The sequence below is a fragment of the Chrysemys picta genome, chromosome 7 (assembly GCF_011386835.1).
Source record: "Chrysemys picta bellii isolate R12L10 chromosome 7, ASM1138683v2, whole genome shotgun sequence".
Classification (NCBI taxonomy): Eukaryota; Metazoa; Chordata; order Testudines; family Emydidae; genus Chrysemys; species Chrysemys picta.
This window is the reverse complement of record NC_088797.1, coordinates 93,151,341-93,167,068: the sequence shown is the minus strand read 5'-3', so window position 1 is coordinate 93,167,068 and position 15,728 is coordinate 93,151,341. Positions and strand designations below refer to the sequence as shown.

The 15,728-nt window shown below is 41.6% G+C and overlaps 1 protein-coding gene across 6 annotated transcripts in view; it reads left to right on the top strand.

Moving 5' to 3' along the window:
* PRKG1 (protein kinase cGMP-dependent 1) overlaps nucleotides 1–15,728 on the top strand; it is an 887,331-nt gene that overhangs the window by 120,866 nt on the left and 750,737 nt on the right. For 5 of the 6 annotated variants that reach the window (XM_005292477.5, XM_065552028.1, XM_065552030.1 and 2 more), the window contains one exon: nucleotides 3,905–4,071. The exons of the other annotated variant lie outside the window; for it this stretch is intronic. In XM_005292477.5, the coding sequence (XP_005292534.2) occupies nucleotides 3,905–4,071 (167 nt within the window). The remainder of the gene's footprint in view (nucleotides 1–3,904; nucleotides 4,072–15,728) is intronic. 6 annotated transcript variants of the gene reach the window in all.

The following is a 15,728-nucleotide window of genomic DNA, read 5'->3' as shown; positions in this document are numbered from 1 at the left end:
GATATGTTGATGGGTAAATCTGATTAAAATCAATATTATCCACGGTAATCTGTGGAGGCATTGATTTTTATGATTTTTCACTTTTGGCTAAGATGAAGTATTATCAATATAATATTTGGCATATCTTTTGTCTCGTGAGAGTGTCCTGTACTGGCAGGGAAATGTCTCAGTGATTTAGTGGGTCGTCTTCATCCTTAATTTCTGCGATCCTTCTTCATGTGCTGTCTTAGTAGGACCTTTTATATGCTGTAAAAAGGTCTAGGAGGTTTTCTCACATGGTGATAGGAAGTCTGTGTGAAAATGTCACCAATTCCTGTAGTTTGCTTATGTCATACTTGCTCTGCGGCTTCTGTTCCCCAAAAGATAATTCCTAATGGTTTTTCTGCTCCTTTTGCCACTCCTGCTTTATCATTCAGACTTTCTGAGCCCCTTCTGGAGCCCCTGAGTTTTTTTTTCCCTACTTTTCATAGTCTCTGCAATAATTTATATAATTTTTCTGTCGTCTCCCTAACTGATCAGATTTGGCTCCAACTCTGTGTCTGAATTCCCTACAGTCACTTGATGGATATTCTTATTCTTATTTATTATGATCATTCTATTTTAAATAATTGGACCTTATTTTATCATTAAGGAGAGTCTTGTTTTGACAATTAAAACTCAAATAAATGTCTATAAATGTAATGTTAGTTGATATGATTAACACGGAAGCTTCTGTTCTACTTGTTAGCACTCTGAATGCTAATAACAAATGCTCTTTTTTAAGGGGTAGGAAACACCAAGAAAGCACTACTTAGACAAATCACAGTACTAAAACTGCACTTCTGAGAGCATGACAAAAGCTCAGTCTTGCAGTAGCCTAGAGGAGCCAGTGAGGGAGGAAGCTGAATATCCATCATTTCTTCATCCTTGTTAATTTCCATAGTCTTTCATTACCATTAACAAGAGCAATAAAAGAATAGGTGTGGTTTGGGTTGTTTTTATTTGCTTGCCCTAATAATCATAATGATGAAATTTTAACTTTAATTAGATATCATGAAAGTAAAAAGTTTTCAACAAAGTTAGTCTAGCTGTTTTTCTAACTGAAAAGGCTAGTGTGCTCTACACATATCAATTAGGTCAGTGCTGTTTGTGTTTGATGTAAAGCATTTTGTTTTGAGTATTTCAATGAAATAGACGACTGAAAGCCATATTTGATATTAAAGAATAAATTCTGTGTATAACAGAAGGTTGAGCTGTGTTTTCCCAATACACTTGCAACACACATGCTATATGGAGTAATATCCACAAGACTTATTTTGAAAGAATTTCTATAATGCAACAAAACCAGTGTACTTTTAACTACATATTTTCTATATTTCATTTTTGTTTTAAGCTTCTAGAGCCACAACCTGGGCTCTTGTTCAAGAAAATGTGGTTGTCTTGAAATATATTATTTGTTTTATATTGCTAGATTATATTTTCATATAGTAAACTTCACCCCAGTGCACAGACTCTACACACGGCCCTACCTACCACTTAAACTCCTTCTCCTAGATCCAGCCCACAACACCTACTCTTAATAGTTGGACTCGGCACTGAGGAAATGTGCAGGAGATAAAGGTGGAAGCAACACTGCTGCGTTAGGACCAAGCATTCACCTCATGAATAGGGAGGATGGGAGGAGCTGGGTGGCAGTGAATCATCCACCTGTAGCTACCACCAGCACATTGGTGTGCAAACAGCTGCTGAGAAGCTAAGATTGGCATCATGCCAAGGGTGTGTGATTCTTGCATGTTCCCCACATATCTTGCTTCCACTTTATGTGGAGCTCAAGTGATGTATACAGTTTTGTGAGGATCCTCAGCACTAGAATGAATGTAACTGAGAAGGGCAGATCATTTGGCTGGCTTCAATTGTCATTGACGTATATTGACGTATACAATATACGTATTGTATATTGACTTCAGTAGAACAATGACAATTTACACTGACAGAAAATCTGCCTAGTAATGAGTGGGATTAAAATATGCTCTTCTGTCTGAATGCCGAATATAGTAGTGACAGACTATCTGGTGGTGTACCATATAAGTAAACAGACTACCCAGAGCATGAACCGTCTGAGCCTTTTAGATGAGGGGCCTGATTCTGATGTCCGTTACACTGGAGGAAATCATGAGACTTCATTTAAATCAAGTAATCATCTGGTGTAAATGAAATCAGAAGTAGACCCAGGGAGTCACTAATCAAGTCAAAGTTCTTCAATACAATAAGATACCTTTTACATCTTCTTTACTGTAGATAGGCTTTGAAGTGAATTTTTAAAATTCAAATGCCTACAGGGTTTGTCATTCTGGAACAGGCCAATAGACCATTTGGTCCACTATTCTGCCACATATGCGTCCATGGAAGAACACTCCTCACCTCATGGACCTGGCATATTTTGTAATATAGTATAAGGAACTGGTTTTGGGGAAAATAACCAGATGGTGATTGACTTATTGAACATTAATACTCCCTCTTTTAAAATCCCAACTGCTTGTAAATGTAGTAGCAGTTTTGTTTTGTTAGTGTCTACTCTCTAAAAAGAAAATCATTTGCACTCTAATCAAATATTTATATAAAGCCAACATGTGGAGTAAAAGTGTATATGTCTGTGATCCCACAAATGCTAAAGACAAAGGTATCAAACAGAGATGGGTTAATGACTAAGATATTGCTTCCAAATGATCCTTATTTAAATTTTCCTTTTAAATAAGCCCCAGTTTGTACACACATACCATCCTCAGCTATTCATTTGTACAAAATCCTTTAAGAAGCTTTTTTTTAAAAAAAGTAGTGATCTTATTACACTCTGTACTAACAGATGGCTTAAGATGGACTTGATAGACAATCTGGGGGGAAATATGTTGAGCATGAATAATAGTGTACTATTTAACAGTTACACCTGAGGACACAATATAGGAGATGATCCTTCATGTAGTGGGAGTTGATGATACCTCAGTAAAAACTTTGTAAAATATTTAGAAACAATTCTGTTGGTCATAGAAAATATATCTTCTGCGGTGGCAGATATACTGAAGTACTTCTGAAAAAAACAGGTTAAACTGTACATTCAGCTATACATTCCAGAATATTATAAGAATAAGGATGTTAAAATATCTGGTTAACAATTTATATCTTTTTATATTATCTATGTTGACAATAAACTGCTTTCCTGCTAACACTATCAAAAGTTGCTACTTAACCTGAAGACCTCTGACTTTACTTCTAAAGAAATTGCATGCAAAAAACCCAAAAAATTGTATATTTTTTTGCACATGCTAATAAAATAATTCCTTGAAGACACCGCTAATGTATAATCAAAGAAATTAATTCTTATTTCTGTAATAATGTTTTCTATGTTGTATTTAATGAACTTTTGGAATATCCTTAATACTACAGAAGGAATGCCCAACATGTAAATTATTGCAACTTTTTGTATTCTCCATTTTTTTGTCATTATACAAACATAATAAACTACAAGTCACAAAATCTTAAATTTCTCTTTTGTTGTTTTGTATACATTGAGAATAAATACTAGAGTAGTTACGTTATTCTCATGACATCAATATAAACTTGAAACCTGTAGCTTAGAGATGACAATTATAAGCATTTAACTCCACTTCTCTTCAAAACTTGGCATATCTAATGTTCTATTTATGATAAGCATTCACAAGTTAACAAACACATGCACACATACCCCTTTGTATTTTTCATTTCTTCACAGATGGACTTTGCTTTCAGATATTTTGGGAAAGTATTGGAATCTTTACAAGCAAATACATCCATCAACGCACAGGGCACTGTGTGAATGTGCTAAACTTCACATACTGTTAATGAACTAAATTGTCAGACAAGTGGATAAATCTTGCCTTTCTTGCCATAGGTCCAAGGATCTAATAAAGGAGGCAATCCTTGACAATGACTTCATGAAGAATCTAGAACTATCTCAGATCCAGGAGATTGTGGATTGTATGTATCCAGTGGAATATGGCAAAGACAGTTGCATCATCAAAGAAGGAGATGTGGGTTCACTGGTGTATGTCATGGAAGGTATGGTTTGTAACCCTGACGCTTTGACCATTTAAATAATTCCTTTTCATCTTATCAACCTGCACTCAGACTGAAAATGTATTTCCTGGCACAGATCTATTTTTATCTGTAGGAGAAGTGTTTGAAAAAGAGGTGAAATACTACTTAGATATGATTACTGACTCATTGTATGGACTATTCATTTTGGGAATGTTAGTACTAGAATTCATTGTGAGCGAAGTCCCTGACCCTACATTGAGATCCACTAGCAGTGACCTGAACCTGTGTAAAATTCTTTGAGTTTGAGTTTATGCCGGTAGATCTTGATGTAAGTTCAGAGAATAATGAAAGAAGGGTGGTCTTGTGGTTAAGGCACAAGACTGGAGATCAGAAGAACTGACAATAAAATGGGGATAATCTATTACTTCTCCACCTCCTAGAGTGCTGTGAAGCTAAGTTAACTAATGTTTGTAATGCACACTATGAGCCTCATATGTGAAAAGCACCATGCAAGTGAAACGTATTCTTATTTAGGAGTAATGATGCAGAATAACTATAGATTCATCACAATGTCTGATAATACAAATAAAGTAACAAGAAGACTGTATTTTCTCTTTGGAACAAACTAGTGTGTATGGGGGGGTAGTCTATATATTCTTCTCTTGGGAAGCCACAATATTTCTGAGAATCTCGTGATCTGATTTTTATAGGTGCTCAGCCCTGCGAGCTCCCTTTGTTGTCAGTGCTCAGCCCCTCTGAAAAGCAGGCTAAGGATGCATATCCTGGGACTCCTGAGTTGCTCTAAGACTTTCCATACACAGTGTGTGACAGTTTCAAGATATTACTTTTTGAAAAAAAAAAGTGTGTCTATATGGGAACACAGGAATTGCCATATTGGATCATACCAGGAGTTCATCTAATGCAGCAGTTCTCAACCAGATGTCTGGGGCACCCTAGAAGGCTGCGAGCAGGTTTCAGGGGGTCTGCCAAAATAAACCAGACAGCAGTGCCAGCGTTAGACTCACAGGGGCCCCAGGGCTGAAAGCCGAAGCCTGAGCAACTTAACTTTGGAGGGCCCCCTGTGGGGTGGGGCCCCAGGCAATTGCCCTGCTTGGTACCTCCTAATGCCAGCTCTGGCTTTTAATCTACTGAATATGCAGAAAAACAGTTGTGGCACAGGTAGACTGGAATTTTTATAGCACGTTGGGTGGGGGGAGGAGGGGCTCAGAAAGAAAAAGGTTGAGAACCCCTGATCAGGGGCGGCTCCAGGCACCAGCGCAGCAAGCGCGTGCCTGGGGCGGCAAGCCGCGGGGAACGGCCTGCCGGTCACTCTGAGGGCGGCAGTCAGGAGGCCTTCAGCAGCGTGCCTGCGGGAGGTCCGCCAGTCCCACAGTTTTGGTGGCAATTCGGCGGCGGGTACGCTGAAGCCGCGGGACTGGCAGATCACCCGCAGAAACACCGCTGAATTCACGTGACCATGGACCACCCGCAGGCGTGCCGCCGAAGACCGCCTGACTGCTGTGCTTGGGGCAGCAAAAAACATAGAACTGCCCCTGCCCCTGATCTAATAGAGTATCCTGTTTCTGAGAGTGGCTAGTACCAGAGGCTTCAGAGACAGGTGCCCCTGGCATTGGCCACTGTCAGAAACAAGCTGCTGTACTATAGTATATCAAAATAAATATATGTGCATACAATAATTTTTCTATTCCTTGTCAGAAACATCTCTTATGTTAGTTTGTTAGACCAGGTAAACATGGAAGAAGAATGTAGTTTGAACTGTACATACCATACTGGTTCAAGTCTCTGAACCATGTACTGGAAAACATGTATCTATGAATTCATTTCCTATACTTAGATTGTTCATTTAAACAAAAGGATGCTCAAGGCTGTAAGCCATGCTGTTTAAACAGAATTACTTGCCAAACTCTTAATAATGCTCTCCAGTTGCAAAATTCTTCAGCAGTTTCCTAAAACAGCTTTCATTTTTCCATCCTTTTAAGGCTAACTCCTTTCTCAAGGCACAGATTTGATTTCTTCAGCTTTTGATATTTATATATTTTATGCATTAGAACAATATTCTGCACTGTGAATTAGTAAACGGGAGAGTAAAAAACCAGCTCGCTGGACATGTTTTTCCCATTTTATATAAAAAGGCAAGTAATTTAAAAATAAATAGTTTGATTGTATGAGATGTCAAAAATAATCATTTTTACTTAACTTTAAAACATACCACGTTGAAACAGAACACGTGTTTCAAATGTGTGGGGTGTGGGTTTTTTTTGTTTTGTTTTTTGTTTTAAATTTAGCAGTGTGGTAAGTTAAGGTTCGTAGGCTTTTGCATGCATTGTTCAATGCCATCTCTCAATACAAAAGATTTCCAGAATGCTCAAAATCCAAACCTGTACTAACACAACACTGCTAATATGTGCAAGGGGTACGGCTGGTGACAACCATTCTATGCGGCATTGTCCCTTGGCAAATCTGAGAGGAAATAACTACAGAACCAATGTTGACTCTGTTGGTCCCAGTTGTGTGCCTTGGAGAGAAATTTTGGGGCCAAGGTACAGGCACAAATGCGAAGAAAAGGTTCCTCAGGCTGCCATTTTGCCACCAGAATCTGGTTGTGGAATACTAAAGAGGAGTTGACTCTTCATTGGAAGACCTGGGCTTACGTTACTCCACGAGAGTTATAGAATTTCTCTAATTACGGCTGTCCACGATAAATGCTGCATTTACCTACCAGAAGTGCTAAGGACACTGAAGCCTCCATGTTGTGGGGTTTTCAGGTCAACTTTGTCTCTGCTGCAGCTTTTATGTACGAGGACATGACCTTTTTGGCTCTCAACCAGTCTGTTTGTCTTTGGCAGATCTTGTAACTTAATTTAATATTTATTTATATAGCTCCATAGCATTTTCTAAACAAAAAATGACAAAACGTGTACAGTCTATGCTTAGACATACTGCAGTGAGTGACAACAAAAACAGTGGAGAGGGAAGATGATTTATCCTGTGGGTCAAAACAGGGTTATGAGCACAAGCTCATTTGCTTGCTTTGGCTAGGTATATATGCATCTTAATCAGGGCTTTGGAGCGGAGCACGGAGCAGCTCTGGAGCAGTGGAGCTGCAGGTTTTTGCCTGGAGCTGGAGCAGAGCCGGAGCACAGTTCCAAAGCCCTGATCTTAATAGTTAATCTTTTTTAAGTTTTTGTTTGCTGTTTATAGACGTTAGTTTTAATGTGTAAGTTTCACTGGAGAAATCTTTCATTAGTTTACTATCAACACGATTTTCTCAAATCATGTTGAAAACGTTCTTTTTATGGATTCTATTCTTTACTCCTGAGGGAATTCTGCATCAAAAAAATAAAAATTCTGCACAAAATATTTTAAAACTGCAAATTTTATTTGTCAAATAACTGTGGAGGCTTCAGCATGGTAGTGGGGAGTCCAGAACACTGGCTGCACGGAGGAGGGAGATCGTGTGCCCGGGACAAGGACTTGGTGGTGAGACTGCACCCTTCCCTGACACATTGCAAGACTAGGCCTGCCTCAGACACACCCTAGGGTCTGCCCCTCTGTGCCAGGCACACCAGGTATGGGCAGGCAGGCTCAGCCCAGCAGGATCCAAGTGTGGAGGGGCTTAATGTGGGGGATCCAGGTGTGGGGCAATCTGGGTGCAAGCAACTCAGTGGGGGATTTGGATGTACAGGAGCTTGTGGGGGGGGGGGTCCAGGTGCAGGGGCAATGGGACTCTGCAGGGGGGTTCTAGGTGAAGATGGTTGGAGTTCAGGGGGGTCATCTGGCTGTACGGGGATGGGGCTCGGCAGGGGGGATCTGGATGCTGCAGGAGTGGGGCTCAGTGCAGGGGGGACTTGTGGGGTGATCCAGGTGCACGGGGGTGGGGCTTGTCGGCGTGCGGGTTTGATGGGCCTGCTTAATGGGGGAGCCCCAGCTGCTGCCGCCGCCACAACTGAGGGGACACCACATGCTGGTTTCTGAATTATGCCCACCCCTCTATTCCCTTCTCTCTCCCACCCCATCCCTCTTCCTTTCCCCACTATCCCTGCCCCACTGCTGGCACTCACTGTTGTACGGAAAACAGGATGGTGACCATGTAGGGTACCCAGCACACATAGAAGGGGAGGGCAACTGGCACAAGGACACAGGAGGTGGCCTCCAGCTGCAGAGTCAGCAAACTGGAAGGGCACTCCCTCTCACCTGGACAGCTCTGCACTAGCAGAAACAGGGGGCAGTGGCATGTGACCCTGCATGCCCCCCACATTTTACCTCTGGGGGGAATACCCTCCAAACTCTGTCCATAGGCATCCCCAGCCCCGTGGTGATTTACCTCTCCACCGGCTGCTCTGGGCTCTGGAAAGGATGTGTCCATGCTGCTGGGGAGGAGTACATGACTGCTGTTGCTGCTTTCCCATTTTTTTCTGCAGGGAGGCAAAGAAATCTGCAGGGAACGTGAATTCCATGCACGCAGTGCAGCAGAATTCACCTAGAATTCTCTTGTGCCTGTAACTCCCATGCATGTTAATGGAAGTTATTCATGTACAGCACTCAGTAACAGCTAACGCAGTGTCTATTTCTAGCTTTTAGTTCAACATTCAGATGCAGACTTTTTTAAATGCCTGTATTAGACATCTGTGCTGTTTCCTTAGATATCTTAATTTTCTATCAGTCTAAACACTGTGTAGTGAAAAACACACAACTTTTGTCACTTTCTTCTGCACACATTATACTATCCATTTCTTGGACGTTGTGATAACCTTACATTGCCCACATGTTGCATTGATATCTGATTATCATGAAAAAACAATAGTGATTCCATGATTAAGACTGAAAACAATTTGTATTTATCCATGTGAGGTTTATAAAACATGCTAGCTCCACTGAATCTAATGGAGTTTTGACAGTTAAGTCCCTGTGATCCATAGTTTGAGTTCCTAATTTTTCTTCAGTTCCCTTTCCATTAACATTTTTAAAAAATCTATATGTTTGCAGAATTCCAGAGTGAACACTGTAGATCTGAGAATCTTGATAGAGTATAAAGCTCCTAAACTCTGGCTTGACCACTATGGGTTTTCTACACTTTGTGAAGGTAATTCCAGATCTGATAAATTCCTTAGCCTAGATTGTGTGGTTTTACCTGCCAAGAACAGCCCAGAGAAGGGATTATGACTGAGTCACAATTCCCTCCTTGGTTCTCCACTAGCTCCAGCAGAGAAGTAATCTGCTATTGCCCTATATCAATATCAGATTACTTTTTCCATCTGTGCTAGCTGGTGCACTGGGAGTCAGTCTGTCCATTCCCCACCCTGGCATGCCACCCTCCACCTAACTATATGGATTGCAGGACTAATGATTCTGCAGAAACTGTTCCTCCTGTATGATTAGCAAACAACCTGCATTCAGCTTCACTAACTGAATCTTTATTAAACCCTGGGCACTGCTTTGTTCATGTGTCTGCATTGTTTCCAGAACAACTGCTCATATTCCCTGTTTTCCTGGTGTTCTGTCAATAACAGTCCCTCCAGGAAACATGGACCTTTTGACTCTAGTCCCACTGATCATGGTACATCTTCCCTATTTTACAAACATTTTAATATACATATTAAAAATAAATAATTGATGCCCAGACCCCCACCCCAGGTCCCTTTGTCCAGAGGTTGCTAGCACATAGCCAAATTAGAGTCTTTTATTTTTACCACCGACTCAGCTGATTACTTTGTCTGAAATAGCTTGTTCTCAACAGATGACCATACCAGGTGTGACCTAACTCTGTATCCCAGTCTAGCAAACAATCTCTGGGGAATCTTTCCTCCCTGTGGGGTTGGCTGGATGGCTCTTTGACGATCTCTGTAGGCTCTCTCTGCATGTCATCTGCTGGCTTGTAAGTGCCTCCTGTCCCTTCGGATCACTTGTCCTTTTTGCATAGTCACCTAGTATGACCTTGGTGCAACTGCACCTCTTGCACTCTTTTAGTCCACTCCTTCTGGTATGTCTCCAATGGCTGCAACCTCACAGGAGTTCCTGTCTCCCGGGCTGGTAGGTCTTTGGATGACCTGTCATACTCTAGCGCCTTCTTCCTCTGATTGTTGGCCATCTCTTGACATTATCTTCATCCTTATGGCTGCAAAAGTTTTGGTCCTTTGCCCCATCAGTGCCTGTGCTGGACTGTTTTGGCACCTTCTTAATGAGGTATTCCTGTGTGCCAAAAATGTTAACAAGGGCTCTGAACCAGAAGAAACAGCCTTGTGTAAGAGTCTCTTAGATGCTTTCACGGTTGATTCCACCTTTACTACTATTCTGTTGGTATACTGAGGAGGAAGTGTGGTGGTCAAACTCGCATTTGTGTGCCAATTCCTTGAATTCTTCTGAGGCAAATTGGGGTCCATTGTCAGTGAATATCATGTCCGGAATGCCACATCTCTCAAAGAGGGCATTCAGTTAGCCAATTGCCAACTTTCTTCTTGTATCAGGCAAGGCATGAACCTCCCAGAAGTTTGAATATTAGTCCACTGTAATCAAGTACTGCTTTCTGTTGAAGTTAAATAAGTCTGCTCCCACCTGTTCCCATGGTTGGGTTGGTAAGTCTTTCTGTTGGCAGTTATCACATGACCAGAATGTGTCATACAGAGGACCGCTCCTTGATGAAAGGGCATTCATTCCCAGACAGTAAACACATCCTTAAGCTGTCTAAGACAGCTGTCAATGCCCAGGCTTGAGACATGCATTTTTTTGCATGACATCCTTACATAATGAGGCAGGGACAATAGCTCTGGCCTTGAAATATCATTCCGTCCTGAACACTCAGCTCGTCTTTAATTTGAAAATATGGTTCTGCTCCTACTGGTACTAGACTGTTGTCTTCTGGCCAGCCTGCTAATTTTGTTGTCTTGACTGCCTGTAGCTGGATGTCCTTTTTTGGTAGCCTCTTTGATTTCCATCAGCTTCAGCTGTAGAAACTGGGAGATTGAATCCATTAACATGCAGCTCTGTCTTGAGCCCCTTCTCCCATCTCACTAATGCTGGGTTTCTATGCCCCATTCAAGATGTCTGCTAACGCCAGTAATCATCCTGGAGAATACCTGATCTCCACCTGATAGTGCTGGAGTCTCATCAACATGTGCTGCAGTCTCTTTGGGAACTAAAAGGGGCCTTGCTTTGATTGTTTGTAGGGTCTTGTGGTCTGATTCCACTACTACTGTATGGCCATAGGTGTACTGATGGAATCACTCTACTCCAAATACCACAGCTAGAAGTTTTCCTATTTGGGCATGCCCTTGTTCAGTCTCTGACAGCACTCTGCTGATACAAGCAACTAGCTGCTCTTGCAAAAGAGCCATACCCAGTCCTTTCTCCAAGGAATCATGCTGGCATGTCAGTGACTCTCTTGGCTTGTAGCACTGCAGGACAGTGTCATCTATTATTCTTTTGTTTACGCATGTCACACGCTTGCTCTTGCGGACCTGCCCAGTCCCACTGAACACGTTGCCTTGTGAGCTGATGTATGGGTTCCGCTACTGCACAGAAAATCTATCATTCCCATCAAGCACCATATCCCCTTCACATCTGCTGGACTGGATATGACATGTCTCTGGCTGTCTTGATCTTGTTGGCATCTGCTTTCAGTCCCCCTGCTGTGAGCAGATGTCCAATGAGCCTCACTTCACCCTGTTTGAGTTGCATTTTTCTGGGTTAAGTTTTACATTCTTGTCCCTGAATTGCTGTAGAAAAACTTGTGGTCCTCTGTTAAGGTTTTGTTCAACTTGTTTATTTCTGCTTTCTTCACCCTTAATGAGGATATCATCTGCAATTATTTTCACCCCAGGCAGTCCTTCCAGCACTCAGGTGAGTTTTTTCTTTGGAACTTCTCTGATGCAGTGCTTATGCCCACTGGCATGTTCAAGCTTCTATAGTGACCAAATGGCGTTGCAAAGGTTTTCAGCAAGCTGGCCCCTTTAATCAGACTTATGCCACAACCCATTCCTCACATCGCAGACAGAGATTCTGGCTTTTGAGAGCTCTAGCAAGAGGCTATCAAGTGTGGATAGTGGCATCTTTTCAATGCCCAGTTCAGTGACTTTGGGTCTATGCAGATATGGAATTTGCCTGTTGGCTTTTTTACCATCATGGTGCTGTCTACATGGGCTTAGGTCTGTAGGGGTGCTATTATACGCCCTGCTCTGCAGACTTTTGAGCTTCTTGCTTACTGGGTTACATAATGCCACTGGATTACCATATAGGTTCTACTGTGGGGTCTACTTCCAGTCACAGCTTTCCCTTGAAGCACTCATTGCTTTTGTAAATAACCCCATATGCTTTTTAAATTGTCTCTGTTGTCCGTGGGACACCTCCTTTTTGCTTCTTTCACTGCAGCTACAAAATTCTGATGCTGTACCCTGATCCATGGCTTGTATGGCTGTATTTCTCAAGAGGAGTCTGTGGTGTTTTACCATCCATCAACACAAACTTCAGATGGCACCATCTGTTTTTCAGGTTAGTTACTGTGAGTTCGTATTTTTCTATGAGCTGCATTATGCTCTCATTATACATTATTAGAGTGCACTTGCTCTTTTGTAATGGGTGTTTGGATCTAATTCACCCCAAGGAATCATGTTGCAGGAGGCCTTGCTTTCAAGCTGAAATTGCATGGAGCCATTTCCCTATTAATGTTGTTGTATGCATAGAGGTCGGTACAGTCCTTTGTTGTTTTCCTGTGCCGATGGCCTGAACCTGTTATGCTCTTGGACTCAGGAAGAGTCATGATGTTGTCATCCCTGCTCTCTGCCATCCCACCCCCAGCTCATACAAGTCTGACTAAATGTTCCTGAGATCTTCCTCTGCTCTAGCACAAACTGCTAAAATGGTTGAACTTGTCACATTCCTTGCAATGCTGTCCTAGTGGGGAATGCTTTTTCCTTTATTCACTCATTCTGTTTCTTACTGTAAATGCATCTCATTATGGGTATAGAACTCTGACCCCCTGTTCTCCTTTCCTGTTATCTCACTGCATGTGCTTCTGGGGGTGCTGTGCCTCATAGAGCTTTCATCCTTTGTCTTGAGGCTTCTTCTGTGTTGCCCGCTCTAAGCATCGGTCTAAAATGAAATCGCCTTTCCAGAGCAGCTACTCCTGCAGGTAGTGATCCCAAGTGCCGCAGACTATGCTGTCTTGAATTAGAAAGTTTTGTCAAGTCCCCAAAATTGCATGCAGCCACCAATGTGTATAAAGCAGTTGTATAGGAATCTGTCCCCTCCCCTTTGAACTGGTCTCTAGTGGAAAAACCTGTGATGCTCCACAGTTTCATTCTGCTTTGGGGAGCAGTTGGTCTGTGGGGTTGCTAGGACTGCTGTGAGGTTTCAGGCACGGTGAGCTTCCGAGTGCTGCAGACCTCACTGCCTTGTTCCTTAATAAGGTAAAATAACACTTTTACTTTCCTGCTGTTATCATCATCCTGAATGGCCAACTGTGTGCAAATCTGGAACACCCTGTTCTACTGGGTCTGTTGCTGGGTTAGGTTTGTGTCAGCAAAATCCAGAACTCCAAGGGTGGAGGTGCAGCGCTTCAGACCAAGTTCTATGGCTCATGCTGCCAGCTGCTTCATTTCAGAGAAGTCACAGCTCAGTCACTGCTACTGAGTTTCATTTTCAAAGAGTGAAGCTGAATGCAGATTAAGTTGAACAAGTGGAACTTTATTAAATCCTGTGCACTGCTTTGTTAGTGTGGTTGCATTGCTTCTAGCCCAACTTCTCACATTCCTGATTTTCCTGGTGTCCCATGAATAACAGTCCCTCTTGGGAACTCTGTTGGGGTTCCCTCCGAGTCCTTTTCCACTTGGCTTATCCAGAATTCCTTGTCCGGTTCTGGAAGAACACATCATCCAGTTCTTTGGGATCCAAAAAACTCAGTTTGACTTCAGATTTCATCACTCAGGTTCCTATTTTTGGCACACAACTACGCTGAGTTGATGAGACTGAATGATAGAGGGTAGGTATAGGGCTTACTACACATCCAAACTTACACAGAAAACCTCTTCCTTTATAAACGTTGCATCACATGTTTTTGGATTGGCTTGATTTCTTTGCAGGAACCAATCCCTGTGCAGCATGCTCTGTCCATGCATTGTTCACACTCAATCTACTCTTTACCTCATGTCTTCATTCCTAATTTATCTTGTCCATTGTTAGTAAATGGTTCCCTGGGTGTTCTCCCTCTTATCTTAGTTGGCTCAGACATTTTGTCTTTTTAGCCTACTGACCTATTTATTGACCTTATTTAGCACAAATGTTGTGTTTTTTTTTTAAGTCTAATGTTCTATATACATCCCTAATTCTATCACCTAAGAATTTAGGTCTCCCACCAAGGCCAGTCCTCAGCTACAAATATGGGTCCTCTGACTCCAGTTCCACTGACTGATACACTCCCCACCACTCAAGTCCTGACCATTGATGCGGGTAGCCTATGCAGGGGAATATGGGGGCATTCTATACCTCCCTTCTCCTTTGCACAGATGCATAGAGCAATAGACAGCCTCTGCTTAGGCTACTGAGTGACCTCTATAGAACTACATCTTGTAGTACCATTCAAGAAATAATTTTTAAATGTCTATATAAAAATTGAGGAAATTCTTCTGGAGCAGCTTTGATTAAGACAATTCAAGTTGTAAATAATTATACATTGAGGACACATCATTAGAACGTTATCAAAACTTAAATATTTAAAGCAAAAAATCACACTTAAGGCTCCTAAAACAATGTTACTACTTCCACATTGCTCTCTACCATACTGTTACTGCAATGTAACCCCCTCATCACCAGTACAAAAATACAGTAACACTATGCTCAATCAGGATCCTTGACTGTTTACATCCTTTCAAACTGTTTTTTGATAATTTTTTACTAACTAATGTATAATTATTTACACTTTTAACTGGGATAAATTGTCTATAAATTCGAAACATAGAATTATGACATTGTCTCTCTGTACGCCTTCTTTTTGCCAATCTTTCTTCTTGGTTTCAGCTGAAGTGGCGAACGAAGGCCTTGCACAAGGACATGGATCTTTCTCTGACTTCATGTCAGGTTGTGATTGAATTACCTCTGAAATTAGTGGTATTTAGTTTCAAAGAGGTTATTTTCTTGTTTTTATTCCTTTGCTCCCTTCCCCCATCTTTTTATATATATTTATAAATAACATTTTTTAAGAGGTACCATGTATCTTTGTTCACTTGATCCAGAATTAAACAGCTCCTATTATGAGATTTTTTTTTCAATTTAAAGTGAGTTCTACTTTACTTAATCCCAAATCTATAGCTCTTACATTTCTTTTGTTTCACTCATTACTCACTCATCCACCTATCTTTCTGTTATGCAGTTGTAATTTTTATTCCTTTCCCAAAGAATGGTCCATTGACTATGCTTTAGCCTAGGACTTGGGAGACATAGCTTTGGGTCCCTGCTCTTCTAAAGACTTCCTGGGTAATCTTGGGGAAGTCACTTAGAGTGTCTGTGCCTCAGATCCCTAGCTGTAAAATGGGTTAACTGGGCTTCCTTATACTTCCAAGGGTGTTATAAGGAAAAACAAATTCAAGCTTGAGAGGTGGTCAGATACTATGGTAATGAGGGCCATGTGGCTACCTTAGAAGGATAGGTACAGCACCATTTATAACTTA